The sequence below is a fragment of the Pelodiscus sinensis genome, chromosome 2 (assembly GCF_052426305.1).
Source record: "Pelodiscus sinensis isolate ZL-2025 chromosome 2, ASM5242630v1, whole genome shotgun sequence".
Lineage (NCBI taxonomy): Eukaryota > Metazoa > Chordata > Testudines > Trionychidae > Pelodiscus > Pelodiscus sinensis.
In genome coordinates this window covers 59,654,581-59,671,997 of record NC_143053.1, presented here as the reverse complement: position 1 = coordinate 59,671,997, position 17,417 = coordinate 59,654,581, and the positions used below count along the sequence as shown (strand labels likewise).

Genomic DNA, 17,417 nt, shown 5'->3' with positions numbered 1-17,417 from the left:
GGAGCTGGTTTTTAAGCTTACTCTCCAGGCATGCCAGTTCCCAAGGAGCCACCTTTCCCTCCTCGCTAATACAGAGGCAGCAGTGGAGGGGGGGAGGGGAAAGGGGGAAGGAAGAAGGAGACAGAAGCCAGCATGTGTGGGGAGCTGGCTTAAAAGCACCAGCTGCCACACGTTTACAAAAATAAATGCATTTTAATATGCCTAGTAATGATCAGGGCTTGACAAATAATACAATCTACTCGACATGGGTGAGTAGATTGTAACCCGGAAGAATTGGGTTTGGGTGATCTGCGGGTTTGGGGGGACAACGCAGCTGGCGAGCAGGGCTCACCGCTGTTCAGCAAACCCTGGTAATGACTATGTCTGTAAAGCAAGGGTGGGCAAGAGAGCTTCTGTGTGTGGGGGGAAGCACACAAAGTCACCACCGACGGGAGGAGAATTTGCATGCTCCCCCACCTCCACCCCCACCCCCACCCCCACCTCCTGATTGGCCTGGCAGCAGGAGGAACCCGCAAAGTTTCCTCTGCCTTATCCCTGCCCTGCAAAAAGCACGCAGCACTTATAAGTGTTTATCCATTAGGCACAGTGCCTAGGGCCCATGATACTTTTAGGGGCCCATGAAAATGTTTTAATTTCTTTTAAAATCAGAAGACAAAAATGAACTTTTAGGGTCAAAGAAAATGTTTTAATATTTTTCTCACATCAGAAAAAAATGAAACTTTTAGGGCCCACGAAAATCTATTACATTTTGCCTAAAACAGAAAAAAAATGTTTAAGTATTTAAAGTTATATCAAAATACTTTTTAATATATTTTTTTTTTTTATGGAGGAAGGGGCCCATGAAGGCAAAAGTGCCTAGGGCCCACAAAAGTCATACTGTGGCCCTGGCTCCCAGACCCTGATTGGCCTGAGGGTGGGGGACATGGGAAGTCTCCATCTACCATTGGGCATGGGTGCTTAGTGGGAAGGAGGAACAAAGGGGCTCTTCCACCCCTAGATTAATCATGGAGTATGGGTGGGGAAGCCTGGAAACCATCCTGGCCCCGCCCCTTCCGGAGCGGCCCAGGGCCAGGCGACCCCTGGCAAAAAAACTGTTGCCCACCCGTACTGTAAAGTGTCATGCACAGCTAGATCTTAATCATGTAGTGGAATCCCTGCACATGGTTCTGCTCATGGAAAACCCAAGTTAGGAAAATGGGACATGATGAAAATGCAAATGTCTGGCCCTACACAAGGCCCTATTATTGATTCTGCATGAGTGTGAGAGGTCTGTGCCCCTGCAGAGCTCTACTGATTGCTACAGGGTCATTATATATATATATGGAATGTTTATATTAACAAATTTAAAGTTATGCTTCATATTACACTTATTCCTTTGTCTCACATTTAATGAATTTTTGGGCCCTTGTAATGGGCTATAAGAAGGGAAGAAATGAGAGAGCTGGGAAGGTCTCCATTCTTGATGTCATATGGAAACACTATTTGCAGGGGAAGTAGATTCAGCATAAAGAGTAAAAGTGATGAGAAGTCCTGTGGCACCTTATAGACTGACAGATTTATTGGAGCATAAACTTTTGTGGGCAAAGACCCACTTCCCCGACTACTGCTCTGTATTGTAAGGGACAGGGGAGCTGGTGCGCAAAGATGCTGGCTCAGTCCCTGGTCCTGCTCCCCTGTCCCTTACAATGCATCTGACGAAGTAGGTCTTTGCCCACAAAAGCTTATGCTCCAATAAATCTGTTATTCTATAAGGTCCCACAGGACTCTTGCAGATTCAGACTAACACAGCTAACCCTACTGATAGAAATGTAGCTGTGTTAGTCTTGGGTAGTTGAAGCAAAATGCAGGACAATGTAGCACTTTAAAGACTAACAAGATGGTTTATTAGATGATGAGCTTTCGTGGGCCAGACCCACTTCCTCAGATCAAATAGTGGAAGAAAGTAGTCACAACCATATATAACCCTCTGATACTTAGCAAGAAGAGTAGAAGCAGAGAGGCCAATTGACAATAAAATAGTGGCAAAGTTCTCATTCTTGGTTTACACTCCTGCTTTAAAAAAAATCAAACTGCAACCACAGCCCTCCACGTCCTAGGATTTGTGTGTGGGAGAGGGGTAGGAGGAAGATGGCCCTCTGTATGTGATGGTTGGGTACAGTGTCACTTTTGGGAGGGAGAGAATGGGGTCCACTACATGGAGGTATTCGTGACCGTGCAGTATCCTTGTCTGGTTCTACGGTATGTCCTCTGTGTGGTATTTGTTTGGGTCCAGATGGTCACCTGTGTACCGGGTGGGAGGAGAATTGTGCATGAGGATCTCGCGTGCCGGGAGTGGCTCCCTGGCAGGCATCGGGTACGAAACGAGAGACGTCCCCGCACATCCACACCGGGAGTCCGGTCCCGGCTCCCGCGCAGCAGGGGGCGCTGTTTGCAGCCGCGGAGGTCTGGCGGCAAGTCTCCGGGGGAGGCGGTAAAGTGAGAGGACGAGGGCGGGAGCTGAAGCTGCCGCCTGCAAACCCGACGGTGAGCCGGTGAGTGACGCCGCGGGCTGGCTGCAGCCGGGACAACGGGACCGGGGAACTCAACGGCGGCTGCTGAGGCTAAGGGGTGGGGCGCAGGGACCCCCCCCCTCCCGGGAGCGCGGGGCGCAATTCTGCCCCGTCACCTGCCCCCTGGGGCGGCCGCTCTGGTCTCCTGCCTGTGTCTGAGGCGCGGACGGGGAGTCGGGGGCTGCGGCCCCCTCGCTGTGAGCCGCCCCGGGATGGGAGAAGCGAGCCCCCCAGGGCTGCGGGGCGGGGTGGGGGGACCTGTGCCCCTCCGGTGGCGGCCGGGGGAAAGCGCGGGGGTGTCTGCGCCCCTCCGGGGAAGGAAAGGCCTCGCGGGGCAGGGAGGAGGCCGAGGAGGGGGGCGCGCTAGGCCCAGGCTGGAGCCGCAGCAGTTTTTGTTGTAGCCTGGTTGCCTAACAACGCTGAGTAGCGTCTTAAAGAGGCAGAGCCCGAGGCCGCCGCGCTGTGTGCGAGGAACGTGGCCTGACTCGGGCCCGCTCTGGTGTCTCTTTCCCCCTCTCTCTGCGCGGGGCAGCGCCTTGTAACCCTACCCCCCCCCGCGCTGCTGTTGCTGCTGCCCCCCGGTGCCCGGCGGCGGCGTGTCCCTGGTCGCTCTAATGCGCTATCGGTTTTTCGCAGTTTGTATCTCATTGGCTTGTCTTAATAACCAGGCATTTTTATTTTTCTTTCCTCTCATAAGACACTGTCATGCATCTGTGTAATGCATATTTATTTTCGTAGCGTCTTTCATATAAGCTGTACTGAACTGCTTTACAGAGCTTTATTGTACCGGAGGGGGAGAGGGAAATTAAGAGGAATATAAGCAAAAGAGAAAAGCATGTTTTTCAGATAAGATGTGAAAAGAAGTGGCGAATTGGAGGGAAAAGATCCAGGAAGCATGTTACTGATGAGAAGAGCTACAACAAGAAAGGCTATTCTTATGATTGTTCAAAGGGATAGAAGGGAAGCAAATGCTAGCAGTTTGGAAAAATCCAGAATACGTTGCTGAAACATTTAAAATAACTTTTTAATATAACAGCCTTGTGGCTGTATAATTTGTAAATGCAATGACAAAAGGTGGCATCAAACTGATAAACATGTTTTCTTTTAATGCATCTGTTTTTTCCCTAACTCATCCTCCTGGGGATATTACGTAGAATTGATGGGAATTGTGGTTCTGTGTGTTCTCTTGGTGTATTAACACTCTTTCTGCAGTACTAATGGTAGTATAGTATACATAAATAAAAATACACATCAGCTTGGATTTTGCTGTTCAGTTTTCTTCTTTATAAAGCTGTGACCCAGAATTGGAAGAGGGAGAGAAAGGGATGCTTATCGGTTAGCACTGTTGACTAGTTGCATTCCCCCCCCCCCCCCCCCCCCCCCCCCCCCCCCCCCCCCCCCCCCCCCCCCCCCCCCGTGGCTCTGCAATATTAAGGGACTGGGCAGCTGGCATGCAAAGATTCTGGTACAATCCTTGGTCCCATGGGTCTCTCATCAGTCAGCATAACCTCCCCCACTGCTGTTCTGTATTGTAAGGGGCAGGGGAGCTGGTGCTCGAGAACGCTGGCTCAGTCCCTGGCCCAGCTCCCCTGTCCCTTACAATTCAGAGCGGCTGGGGATTTATGCTGAGTGACGAGAGACCCACGGGATCAGAGACTGAGCCAGTGTCTTTGTGCGCCAGCTCTCCTGTCCCTTACAATGCAGAGCGGCAGTGGGGGAGGTTATGCTGGGGCTAGGTGTGAGCCAGACTAAACGCTGTAACTGCCTACCCTTATTGAGTAATTAATAAAAAATCTATCGACTACTTGATTAGGAAAGTAACCACATTTTAACATCCTTAGTTGGAGAGACTCTCATTTACATAATAAAATAAACAGTGTGTATATAGGTGCCTTCTCAACATCTTAATACAGGGGATCTTGTTTAGGCACCAGTCCTGCATAGATGTGTTCATATGCTTAATTTTTAATGTGTAGTCCTATAGAAATTAGTGGGATTACTCAAGGGAATAAAGTCATACTCAGATTTGGGGCCTTAGCTGTTAACAGGAAAAATCAGCTGGAGTGTTTCTCTTCTTGATCATTTTCTCATTCTCTGCTGCATCTCATGCTTTATATATCTTTAAATTGCACTCCACTAGTTGTCTCCTTAATTATCATTAGGTATCACACTTATGCAAATTTCTTTTTAGATGTTAACATGTTTCGCTCTTCAGCAAAATAAAACTATATTGAGTTAGGTTTTTAGTCAAATAACTGAAAATAGCAGCAATTAATATAATACTTGCATAGTGCATTACTACTGTGAAGTTCTACCCCATCACCTGCCCCCGGGGGCGAGTGGTCTGGTCTGCAAGGAGTCTGCCTGTGTCTGAGTCATGGAGAATCGGGGGCTGCGGCCCCGTTTCTGTGAGCTGCTCCTGGACAGGAGAAGCAAGCATGCCAGAGACCTGTGTCCTAGGGTGGGAAGCCCGGGGGCGGAGGGGTCCTGTGCCCTTTGGGTGGCACTTCAAAGAAATAATGATATTTTAATAAGTGTATCCTTTAAATACAATCTGAAATATATTGAAAAAATCCTTTAAACATTGTTGCAGGTTTTTCTCCTTCCTTATTATATGTTTAGAGGGGATTTTGGTTGGATCTGAGAACAACCCCATGAAATATGCTCAGCTCCCAATCTCCCCTCTCCTCTTTTCTCTCTGAGCACATCTGCCTGCTGATTGCTCCTGCTTCATTTTTAGCTCTGGCTGCTGCTCATACTAGTAATAGCTTTCCTAAAACATATAGAAAAATGTGTGTGTGTCATCAACAAAACAGTGACAATGGTGATAAAGTAATGTCAAATGCATAAATTATACAAAGAAAAGATGTTTTTCTCTAGTGTATGTGGATTACAGTAATTAGATTAAGCTCTATTTGAGAACTCTGAAAATACATGGAGCCCCACTGAAGTTAATGGAGCTAAGTATGGTTTTAAACTATTAAAAATGAGAGGACTTCTTCAATTGCTGCTCACAAAATTGAATAGCAACAAATTATTCACATTTTTATTAAGCTCAGATATTTTCTGAATCAAAATATACAACAGCCTTCAAAATGTTAAAAATTTGCTTTCAAGTGAACTCCGTATTTCCTCCTATTATCCCCTCTTTTCTCCCTCTCCTTCCACACGTTTTCTCCTCCAGTATAACACATCTTTCCAGTAACTTATTTGGCCATTGGTCCTCATACTCGTTCACAGGGGGTTTATGAATTCATACACACTTTTAAAAAGCTCTGTTAAGGGAAAAGGTGAGCTGTAGAATATCTAGCTGTTCTTGCCTTTTGGCATGTGAAAGATGATATCCTCAGTCAACAGTATTAATATATCTGATTAATATTTTTTAATAAGAGGTGTTTTGGGCTTTCCTCATATTGACTACTTGTGCAGTTAAAATTTATCTGAATAGATATCTTACCTTTGTTTTGTATTTATTCATGATGCTTTTCAGAAATCTAATACTAATATATAAAGGAGAATGTTTGTGTGCTAATAACTTGCACGCTGTAAGAGCTACCGCAACCAAACTTTGCATGGGATAACCTTTTATCCAGGAGAAGGTTTTAAGGTACTGTGGGAGGGAAGAGATGAGAGACGGATGCCTCTCCCCAGGGCTGCATGGAGCTTGGCAGTACAGGGACAAGCAGCTTTCCAGAGGAAGCGGTGGGGACAGTCGCTCACTAAGACCGGTGGAGGGATAACCTGTCATCCAGGAGAAGGTTTTAAGGGACTGTGGGAGGGAAGAGATGAGAGGAACTTGGCAGTGCGGGGAGAAGCAGCTTCCCAGGGGAAGTGGTGGGGACAGTCACTCACTATAGCCGGCGGAGAGACAAGGAAGCGGAGGGCAGGCTAGGGTGCCTGCAGCAGGTATGTGGCTCCCTTCCCCCTCCCTCCCCTCAGGCTCCTCACCTCAGTTATATCAGCTGTCCCAAGCAACACCATGTAACTCCAGCTAGTCTGTTCTAAAAAGTTTTAAAAAACCCAGTGTGCTCATACATACATTAGAACATTACAGAACTGACAAATACCATTTACCAGTTTTTAAAATCTTTTGAACCAGGTTTGGCATCTTACTGTTACTGGTATGGTTACTTGAAACCGAACTCTTTGGAAACAGTCTCTGTGTTTATATATGCTAGTCTAAGTGAAGATAAGAAATTCAATTGTCACAGTCCAATGAAACTTGTTTTGGTGCATGAATAGTGCTGCACTGGTATTCTTGCAGGTGAATATGCTACAATAGATAGTTGGTATGGGCAGATGTGGAATGATAGGGAATTTACTACAAAAAGTAACTTTTTCCATTTAAAATAAACTTTGCGATTCAGTGATCCTTCTCTAGCATTGCAAGGGTGAATGTATGTATGTGACTAGGAATATGTGTTCTCTTTAGTCTCAGAGGGGTAGCCATGTTAGACTGTACCTGCAAAAACAACGAGGAGTCCTTTGGCACCTTTTTGAAGTGGATTTTACCCACAAAAGCTTATACCCTAATGAATATTTTAGTCTTTTAGGTGCCACAGGGCTCCTCCTTGTTGTTCTTTGTAGGTTACTTTTATCCCTTGACTTTATCAGTATGCAAAGCTAATAAGATTTAGGGATTTAGGACAATCAGGTGAGGAATTTTATTTTCGGAATTGGTTGTCCTATATCACTAGTAAGATAACTGGTTTTTCCAGGACTGCTTCATTTATGAATTTCATAATTTATAATGTTAATTAAAGAATAATAATATACATTTAATGCTGTTGCCTTATGCTAAGGCTTTTCTGTAAATCAGGCATCAGTATGCTTTAATTTTAAGTCTTTATTTGCTATTATATTACACTGCACATTCTCTTCATTTTATATCTATGGCGATTTTGTTATGCAGGAGGCTTTCTCATTTCATATTTTTCTCTCCAAACATGTTTTTGTATATCCATATTGCATCTTATCCTATTAAGCTTTGCTCTTTTTTAAAGTCTCTTAGCCCTTTGGTCTGGATGTGCAGACACATAAAATGATGGACACATGGGTAGAGTCTTGTATCTGCATCTGATACATTGTTTGTGAATATCTGCATCCGCAGATATAAAGTAGGATATCCACTGATTTGTAGGTTCTGAATGTGGAATGGATGTAAGTGGCAAGTCACAGCTTGATTTATTTAAAACAGGGAAGGGGTACTATATCTCCTTTACCAATTCTGACATACCAGGCATTTAATTGGGTGCACTGCAGGGTTAAAGGGCTCCCACTTTGTCACCAGTGCTTTGGGGTGAACCTGTTTAGGCCCACCCATAGAATTCAGCTCACTTTTTTTTATCTAAGGATGGACAGGGTGAGAGAGCCAAGCAGCTAACCTGGTCTCTTGTCTCTGCTAGTGGGAAGATGGTGGATGTCGGGGGGCAATCTCTTTCTTGAAGCATGTGCTCTTGCATCCCCAATCCTTCCTTCAGATTACTGTGTTATGTCCCCCTGTTGACTGTGGGAGAGGGTGTATATTCATTTTCTCTCTCTCCCCTAAGTATAGTATAATCAACAAGCTTACCAAGTGAATTCTGTGCAATTTATATTTAGGCCCAGACATTTCAAGCACTTACCCATGTGGTTAATTTTACTGACTCAAGTGGCTTCTTTGATTTCAGTGGCTACTAAAGTAATTACAATTAAAGAATAATGTTTGAAGGATTTGGAGCTGTAATTATCACCTCGGTGTGAAGTATCGTTTATGTTGTTCTCTCTCTAGACTTAACCTTATCAACTCTTATTCCCAACAAAGTCATTGCAGCTACTTGCATGGGTAAATATTAGCAGGATTTCGCCTTTGTGTGGTCTGATTATTGGCTTTTTATATTTTCCTTTTATTTAGATATCAAATGTTTAGTTTATATTATTTAATATCATATTGAAGAATTTACTAACCTCTAACCATTGGGCCAAATGCATCTCACCTGTAACTTCATTGTCATGAATGTGACCTATTTGAACTTGTATATAATAGGGATGTTAAATTTAGATTAATCATCTAAATGAATAGTTGATGCACTTTGCATCAACTATTTGATTAGCTGATAAGGGCGCCTCCACCTTTGAAGTGTTGCAACAGCTCCAGAACTGTTGCTACACTTCAAAAGCGAAAGTCCTGCGGGGAGCACGGGGCATGTGGCCCCGTGCTCCCCGCAGCATTTCAAAGTGGCAGCACTGCATGGAGCCCAGGGTCAGTGGAGGAGTCCCCAGCTGGTCCTGGGTTCCATGCGGCGCTGCCACTTTGAAGCACTCCACCCCCTTCCACCCTCTTGCTGCCTCTTTCTGATAGAGGCAGCAAGGGGGGTGGAAGCAACTAGTCAACTAGTGTGTCAACTATCCGATAAGCGTTTGTTTATTGGATAGTTGACTAGTCGATCACATCCCTAGTATATAATAGTACCTAGATGAAAGATGGGCGAACTTTTTGATCCGAGGGCCACATCTCATGATGGAAACTGTATAGAGGGCTATGAATGCTCACAAAATTGGGGGTTGGAGTGCAGGAGGAGCGTGGGAGCTCCAACTAGGTGTGCAGGCTCTGAGGTGGGGCCAGAAATGAGGAGTTCAGGGCGCAGGAGGGTTCTCCAAGCTGGGACCGAGGGTTTTGGAGGGTGGGAGGGGGCTCTCGGCTAGGCTAGGAGATTGGGGGACATGGGGAGGTCTCTGGCTGGGGATGCAGACTCTGGGGGAGTTGGGATGAGGAATTTGGGGTACAGGAGGGTGTGCTGAACTGGGATAGAGGGGTTTGGGGGGTGGGAGTGGGATAAGGGCTGGAATGTGAATTAGGTGCAGAGGGGGGCCTTGAGTGCAGAATCTGGGCAGTGCTTACCTGCAGTGGCTCCTGGAAGCAGCAGCCCCATCCCCTCTCCGGCTTCCAAGGTGAGGTGGGGCCACACAGCTCTGCACACTAGCCCATCTGCAGCCACCGCTCCTGCAACTCCCATTAGCTGTGGTTCCCCACCAGTGGGAGCTGCGGAGCCACCAACTGGGGCAGGGGTAGGATGCAGAGCCTCCTGGCTGCTCCTGCTTCTGGGAGCTGTGTGGAGCTGCTGCATGTGCAGAGCAGAGCAAGGCAAGCTCCCAACTCTGCTCCCTAGTGGGAGCTCAAGGCCCATATTAAAATGTCCAACAGTATGGAGCAGCCTGCGGGCTGTAGTTTACCCACCCCGAGCTAAAGGCATAGGTGCTGGAATTAGTGTGTGGAGGTGCTTGTGCACCCCCTGGCTTGAAGTGGTTTCCATTATATTTTACTGCCTGGTTCAACATCTGTGTGCACTACCACTTTAATAAATGTTCCAGCATCCCTGCGTAGAAGATCCACCTGAGATCAGGGCTGCCATGTATTAGACATTGTACCAGCATGAAGTAAGAGAAGGTCCCTTCTCTGAAGAGCTTATAACTAACCAGACAAGACAGACACTGGTGTGGGGGGAGAGGGGGGAGAGGAGGAGATGTAATTGGCAGCTGTGTCTTGATCTACAAAACTTATTTTATGATATCTAAATAAAAGCAAAGTATGAAAAAAGGGAATTAATAGGCCTCACTTGAGGTCAAATCCCACAAACACTCATTCAAGTTGTTCAACTGACTTTCTTGGGACTAAGGGTTCATAAGGTACTAAGTTATATAGCTACTTTTGTGAAACTAGTAACAATCTTTTAAAAAATTAACACTTCGCTTATTGAATGTATTAAGGTCCCAAACCTGCAAACATTTATGCATGCACTTGAAGTTAATAGTGTTTGTAAGTGTTTGCAGGATTGAGATTTAAAGCAGCAGTAGTGACCTGAAATTTCATTACTCATAAAATAATCAATTATTGGAACACAATACAATTACAACACATCAGATCAACTATAAGCTCTATAATGGGCCTCATTCCCTACCCTTTTGCATCATATTGACTAGTAATCCTGTTGCTATTTTTCTCTCCTCTGTCTATAGATGGAAAATGTTGGAGGACATAGCATTCCTCTGATCTCATTCCCAATTTAAATTGCTAATTTAACTGGTGCTAACTAATCTTTTCAGAGATTCGAGCAGTTGAAAATCTCATATTTAGGAGCTGCTCTGTATTCTCTTACTGGACTGAATTATTTTGTTAAACAAAAATATTAAGAGAATAAAATAATTTGTATTTGGAAAATTATTGTGTTTGTCTTTTGGAATCTTTTAATTTCTCTCTAAAGAGAAATATAAAGGTTGCAAAAGTTTAGGTCAGATATCGCTAAGGATAAGGGTGTATTTTAATTTAATAATCTATTAAAAAGTTTGCACCTCTTAGGCAGATTAGTCAGTGAATTACTGTGTCAAACTTTAATTAAGGCTATTGATAGCAGAAATTTATCATCACTTAAACTGATACTGAATAGGAACCATATTTGTTGAATTATATGTATCTTTCCTAGAATTAAAGAAATGATGACAAATGATTTAGACCAGTTTATTGAAGATCAAAAGACCAAACTGGCACAAGACAAAGCAGAACTTGAAAATGATCCTCCCTACATGGAGATAAGGGTAAGATTACTACATTATTTATCTAATTCAAACAGTTTTATTGTTGAAATCTTGGCTTGTCTCCTGCTAGTTTGCACATAAGAGTTTCTTTTTTATAAGGGTATTTTATGACTGAGTTGCCTGTTGTAAAACAATTTCTAATGTCTTTCTGCATCTGTTCTTATAGTGATTTTGTCAGATCAAACTTGCCCTTTCCTACCCATTTAATTTTAAATAGACATTCACAAATGTGAAGACCAAAATAAATTTTCATGGCATTTCTAAATTCAAATGGAAGCAGTTATTTCTGTTAACACAAACATGGTAAACATTGAAGTTCTCATGCAGGAGAGCAATACTTAAAGAGAAATTGCCTGGAAATAAATTAGTCTGTTTTCATTATCCAAGCTTGGGCAATGCAAAAAATAAACACTAGATGAAGGATAAACAAATAAGCACAATTTTTTTGTATGCTCAATTCAGAAGGTACTATTCATATCTAGGGCCCTTCCAAATTCGAGGTCCATTTTGGTCAATGTCATGGTCATAGGATTTTAAAAATTGTAAATTTTGTGACTTCAGCTATTTAAATCTGAAATGTCATGGTATCTTAATGGTGGGGCACCTGATCATAAAAGGAATTGTGGGGAAAAGGTTGCAACTGGTACTGCTACTTGTCACTTTGGCACTACTGCAGGTGGTAATGTTGCCTTCATGGCTGGACAGCCAGAGAGCAGTGGCTTTTGGCCAAAAGCCAAAGCCAGCTCTGAAGACTGAGTTGCTGCTAGCAGCTGTGCAGAAGTAACTGTGGTATGGTATTTTCACCCTTGCTTCTGCTGTTGATTGTGTGGGTGTGGCCTTCAGAGCTGGGTGCCCGGCCAGTAGCCATCACTCTCCAGTCACCCAGCTCAAATGACAACCCAGAAGTAAGGGTGGCAATACTGTGGGCCCCCCCCCCCCCAAAGTAACGGGTGACTCTCCTGAAACTGCCTTTTCGGTTAGGACCCCCAATTTGAGAAACGCTGATCTCTCCCATGAAATCTATATAGTTAGAGCTCTGCGTGGATACAAAATTTGTATCCATATCCATATCTGCAAAAATGAGCTGTGGCTAACAGGATCTACGTCCACAGGTGTGGATTCCCGCAGATCTGCACGGTTTTAGATACAAAATGTGTATCCATGTCAGTATCTGCTAAAATGAGCCACTGATATCCACATCTACATGGACGCAGTTATCCACAGATAAAAAGGGGATATCTACATGATTATGTAGGGCTTTATTTTAGGTTTGCCATTAGGAAAAAGTTCCTAACTGTCAGGGTGGTTAAACACTGGAATAAATTGCCTAGGGAGGTTGTGGAATCTCCATTTCTGGAGATATTTAAGAGCAGGTTAGATAAATGTTTATCAGGGATGGTCTAGACAGTACTGGGTCCTCCAGGAGGGCTGGGGATTGGACTCGATGACCTCTCAAGGTCCCTCCTAGTCCTAGTATTCTATGATTTATGTATAGTATAGGGTTAAGGCATGCAAAAGTTAAAGCATGCAACAGATTTCAGTTTGTGATGCATTGTTTATGGCTGTGAATTTGATTGGGTCCCATTTGTACTACAGATAAGAACACTAAACCATTAGGCTTTTTAACCTGATGGTTTGTTCATTATTACCAGGATTATTTGAGTATATAGTGTGCTCCTAAATAAATAAGACATAAAACAATGTCAATTTTTTGGTTTTATTTAAAACTATGGTCATAGGTAAACTTTGTTAATGTTTTTGCCATGTGAAATTTATTTGCTGTATTTTTATTCACATGATAGCAATAAGGGATTGTCACTATTTATTCAATAACTTTTTCATTTAAACAATACTTCAGAATTATTTCAAAATAGAGAAACCACCCTTTGTCAATTTGTATTTAGCATTGCAGCATTGAGACTCTGAGGTATCAAATACAGGCAGTCCCCGGGTTACGTACAAGATAGGGACCGTAGGTTTGTTCTTAAGTTGAATTTCTATGTAAGTCCGAACTGGCGTCCAGATTCAGCCGCTGTTGAAACTGACCAGCAGCAGCTGAATCGGACATGCCTGGGGCAGAGCAGCTGGAGTGCTGCTGGATTGGTCTGGTAGCGCCGACCCTTGGCGCGGCGGGACCAACCCGGCAGCACCCCAGCTGCTCTTGGGGACGCCTGGGGCAGAGCAGCTGGGGTGCTGCTGGGTTGGTCCCGCAGTGCCACTCCTCGGCGCTACTGGACCAACCCGGCAGCACCCCAGCTGCTCTACCCCAGGTGTCCCCAAGTCAGCCCCTGCTGAAACTGATCAGTGGCTGATTCCAGGAAGTCCGGGGCAGAGCAGCTCTGCCTCGGGCTTCCTGTAGTCAGCCGCTGGTCAGTTTCAGCAGTGGCTGACTTGGGGATGCCTGGGGCAGAGCAGCTGGGGTGCTGCTGGGTTGGTCCAGTAGCGCCGCACCTCGGCGCTGTGGGACCAACCCGGCAACCCCCCGGCTGCTCTACCCCAGGCGTCGGTGAGAAAAGCCTGGTCTGTAGGGGGGGGAGGGCACAATAGCTGCGACCCCCCCCAGCAGACCAGGGAGACGCGGAGCGGCTTTTCTCGCCGCGGAGGACGCGGGCGGCGGGACCGTGGCACGTCTCAGTGGTCCCGCTGCCCGTGTCCTCCGCGGCAAGAAAAGCCGCTCCGCGTCTCCCTGGTCTGCTGGGGGGGGGGGGGGTGCTAGCTCCGCGTCTCCCTGGTCTGCTGGGGGGGAAGCGCGGCCCCCGCGCCGCCGGAGGGAAGCGCCCCCCTCCGGTCATAACTAGGGGTCCGACTTCATTCGGACTGACATAACCCGGGGACTGCCTGTATTCATTTCTTGTTCTTACAAGATCTTACATAAAGATCCCAGTCTTGCAAATACTTAAGTGTAACCTTCTGCCCGGTAGGCCTGGCAGCAACCAGGGCCGGGTTCAATATCTAGGGGTCCATCTCACATAGAACCAGCTCGAGCCCCCACCCAGTAGCCTGGGAAATTCACACACCCATGGGCGCCTCTGAGAGGCAGTGTTTCCCCACTCGCGAACGCAGAGTCTGAGTGTAGAAAAGAAATATTTAATGAAATAGAGAGAGAAGTCATATGGCATTAACTTGGGAAAATACCACAGAGTTCATAGCCCAAACCATGAGCAAAGTCCAACACCCCAAGAGTCTCTGGAGTCCAGCAGCCCAAAATCTCCCAGCGTCCGACACCCCAAAAGTCTCTGTCCCTGGTCAGAGTTTAAAAGTTCACCTGCAGCGTTCTACCTCCCAACCTGGGTGGAAAGGGGGGCAGGGGAGTTGATAGGGGCACCTTATGTGGTCCAAGGCTGACGGCGCCACCTCTCCGTATGATCCTGCTGCAGCCTTTACCACAAGTCACTCCACCATGCTCCAACAGCTGTCTTGTTCCACTCCACTGGTTGCTTTGCTGGCCGTCCGCTGGCCGTTCCCACCGGCTGCTCCACTGGTCGCCTGCTGCCGATCATTTCCACCCGCCGATCATTCCCACCAGCCACTCCACTGGCTGCAATAGGTCTGTCTCCCGGCCAAACCAGTGATTTCAGCTCTTTAGCCATCACCTAGACTGGCAAAAGATTCCAGCTTCCACCGGACTGGCAAAAAGACTCCTCATGGAGTCTACTTCAAGTCTGTCCTTAAAACAAAAGGGGGAAAGAGGCAGGTTGGACCAGTCTTACAGCTCACCTCTGGCAGGCATGAAGCAGGCTGACCCAAGCCCTTTAGCCCTTCCCCCACCAACTCTGTTCACTCAACTCTGGAAGGGGGGAGGTTTGTTCCTCGGAGACCTTTTACAGTGATGGTGTCTCTCCTGCAAGCACTGATGTCATGTTTTACGGTTCCCACATCTAGGGGTAGCATGATTTGTGACCTCCACAACAGCCCCAAATTATTTACAATACACCACATTCCATTCCAACACTGATCCTCCATTAGCCCTGACTGAGTTGGATTTACATAACCACACCTCAGATTCCTTCCCCCTCCGGGCATGAGCTGTCTTTACATATCAACAGTTAACAGTTAATTATTTTGCAGAGCTAAACAATTGGAGTGAGCACACCCACCCCCAGAGCAGCTCCCTCCTCTTAGCTGGCTGATAACAAGCAGTGGTTCAGCCCCTGCTTACATAAGTATATGTGTAATTTTACTCACATGAGTAGTCTCATGTGAGACGGCCCACTGAAGTCAATGAATAAAGTTATGCACATGCTTGTGTTTTCAAGAGTAGGACTGAACTGGTTCTTAGAAATGCGTCCGTCTGATGATATGAGCTGGAACAGTGTTACTCAGTAAGTGGTACGAGTACCCTTAGGGATACTCGAGAGAAGTCTGGGGGGTACGTCAACACAACTGAAATTTGGAGAAAACTGAATTTTTGTTTTAAGTTTTACTGTGTTTGATTATTTTTGTATTTTTTAAAGCCAAAAATTTCATCACCCGCCTGGCTACAATTAAGTTGTTTAAATAAATGTGTTGTAATGGTAGAAAAAAAATTGGTGTCTGAAAATTGTGGTACTTATACTTTTTTGTAAAAAGGGGTACTTTATAAGAAAAGGTTGAGAAACAGTGAGCTGGAACATGCACCTATCTATGGGAGAAGGTCCAGTAAATGTTTTCCCATTAATATTGTTCAAAAGTTTCCATATACATTATTTTGAAAAGGGTTGGAAAAGAAATGATTTTTCTTACCTTGTTGACAGCCTTGCTACCTCCATCATTGTTCATTGGTGCATATAATGTGATTTGATACTGAAGCTATATGTAGGAGAAGGTTCTCTTAAAAAACTTGGGCTGGCATATCCCTTAATCTGTTTTAGAATTAAGTATATAATACTCAAACTATAAACATTTATAATTTTGTAGATTACCTTTAATTTGCTTAGTAATGGAAGTACTTACATAGAGAGAGTTTTATGCATTCCTATATTCTAGCTATCCTGAATCGTGTCCTTCACAAAGAGAAGAGTTTGGTTAGTCAGCATTTTGTGTGTGTATGTGCATTTTTGAATTCTGTCTTACAAAGCCCAACTGGCTATGGGACTTGCCTATCTCCTTTGGAATGTAAGATGAGGAGTTGCTAATCAGAGAAATTCTTAATAAGGTTGATACCAGGATTCCCTCTGACTGTGTGGCTGCATAGCTCAGGGCTGCTGCTCATGGAGCTGCCATGGCTAGAGGGAAAGATGCACTTTGACTGCAGCAAAATGCAGGACAATGTAGCACTTTAAAGACTAACAAGATGGTTTATTAGATGATGAGCTTTCGTGGGCCAGACCCACTTCCTCAGATCAAAACCTTTTTGATCTGAGGAAGTGGGTCTGGCCCACGAAAGCTCATCATCTAATAAACTATCTTGTTAGTCTTTAAAGTGCTACATTGTCCTGCATTTTGCTTCAACTACCCCAGACTAACACGGCTACATTTCTATCACTATTTGACTGCAGCAGCATGGCCACATTAAGAAAAGGCTGCAACCTAAGGCCCTAAGCTAAGGCTGCAGCGTGTAAAGTCCCTGTGTTCTGGGCCAGTGCTTCCTGGTGGGGAGGATGTCAGGTGGTGCTGCACTCTGTCATTCCTTTTCCTCCCCGCCCCATCCCTGACTGAAGCTGCATTGCCCTGAGCCCTGGGAATCTCTGTCCTTGCACTGCCCTTGTCTGGAGGCTCTGCCCTCCTGCCCCCAGCTTCTGTTTGCTGGGAATCCTGGCCACTGGGAGCTTCTTGGGCCACATGGAGCCACATATTCCCTCCTCCCAACAAAGAGGAGCTGCCCAAGTAAGAGCTAGGGATGTAAGCGACAAGTGGACTATCTGATAAGCATAAGCTTATCTGATAGTCGAGTAGTGACTCAACTAGTTGCTTCCCTCCCCTTGCTGCCTCAATCAGAGCTGATTCCCTGCTCGCACCCAGTCCCAGATGCTGCACCTCTGCTTTTTAAATGTATTAAGAGCCATTAGGCTCTTAATGCATTCAAAAGGCTGAAGTGCAGTGAGAACAACCAGGCGTGACCTGGAAATCAGCTGTCCTGGCTCACGCCTGGTCCCTCCCACTGTACTTCAGTCTTTTAAATGTATTAAGAGCCTGCCAGCTCTTAATACATTTAAAAGGCAGAGCCACAGTGTGGTTAGCTCTTAGGGCCAGGAGCTAACCCCATTGATCGACTAATCGACAAGTTGATTAGTTGATTAAATGCAATTTAACATCCCTAGTAAGAGCTCCACACTCCAGCCTTTGACCCCTCTCCCAGATCGTGCACCCCAGGTCTGA

At 45.5% G+C, this 17,417-nt stretch overlaps 1 protein-coding gene across 13 annotated transcripts in view; it reads left to right on the top strand.

The window, feature by feature from the left end:
• Nucleotides 1-2,266: 2,266 nt before the first annotated feature.
• The window catches only part of CSPP1 (centrosome and spindle pole associated protein 1), a 169,251-nt gene continuing 154,100 nt past the window's right edge, over nt 2,267-17,417 (top strand). For all 13 annotated transcript variants that reach the window (XR_016348751.1, XR_016348750.1, XR_016348748.1 and 10 more), the window contains exons 1-2: nt 2,267-2,531; nt 11,009-11,120. Coding sequence is in view for 7 of the 13 variants with exons in the window: in XM_075920582.2 (XP_075776697.2) it covers nt 11,019-11,120 (102 nt within the window). In the remaining 6 variants the exon portion in view is untranslated. The remainder of the gene's footprint in view (nt 2,532-11,008; nt 11,121-17,417) is intronic.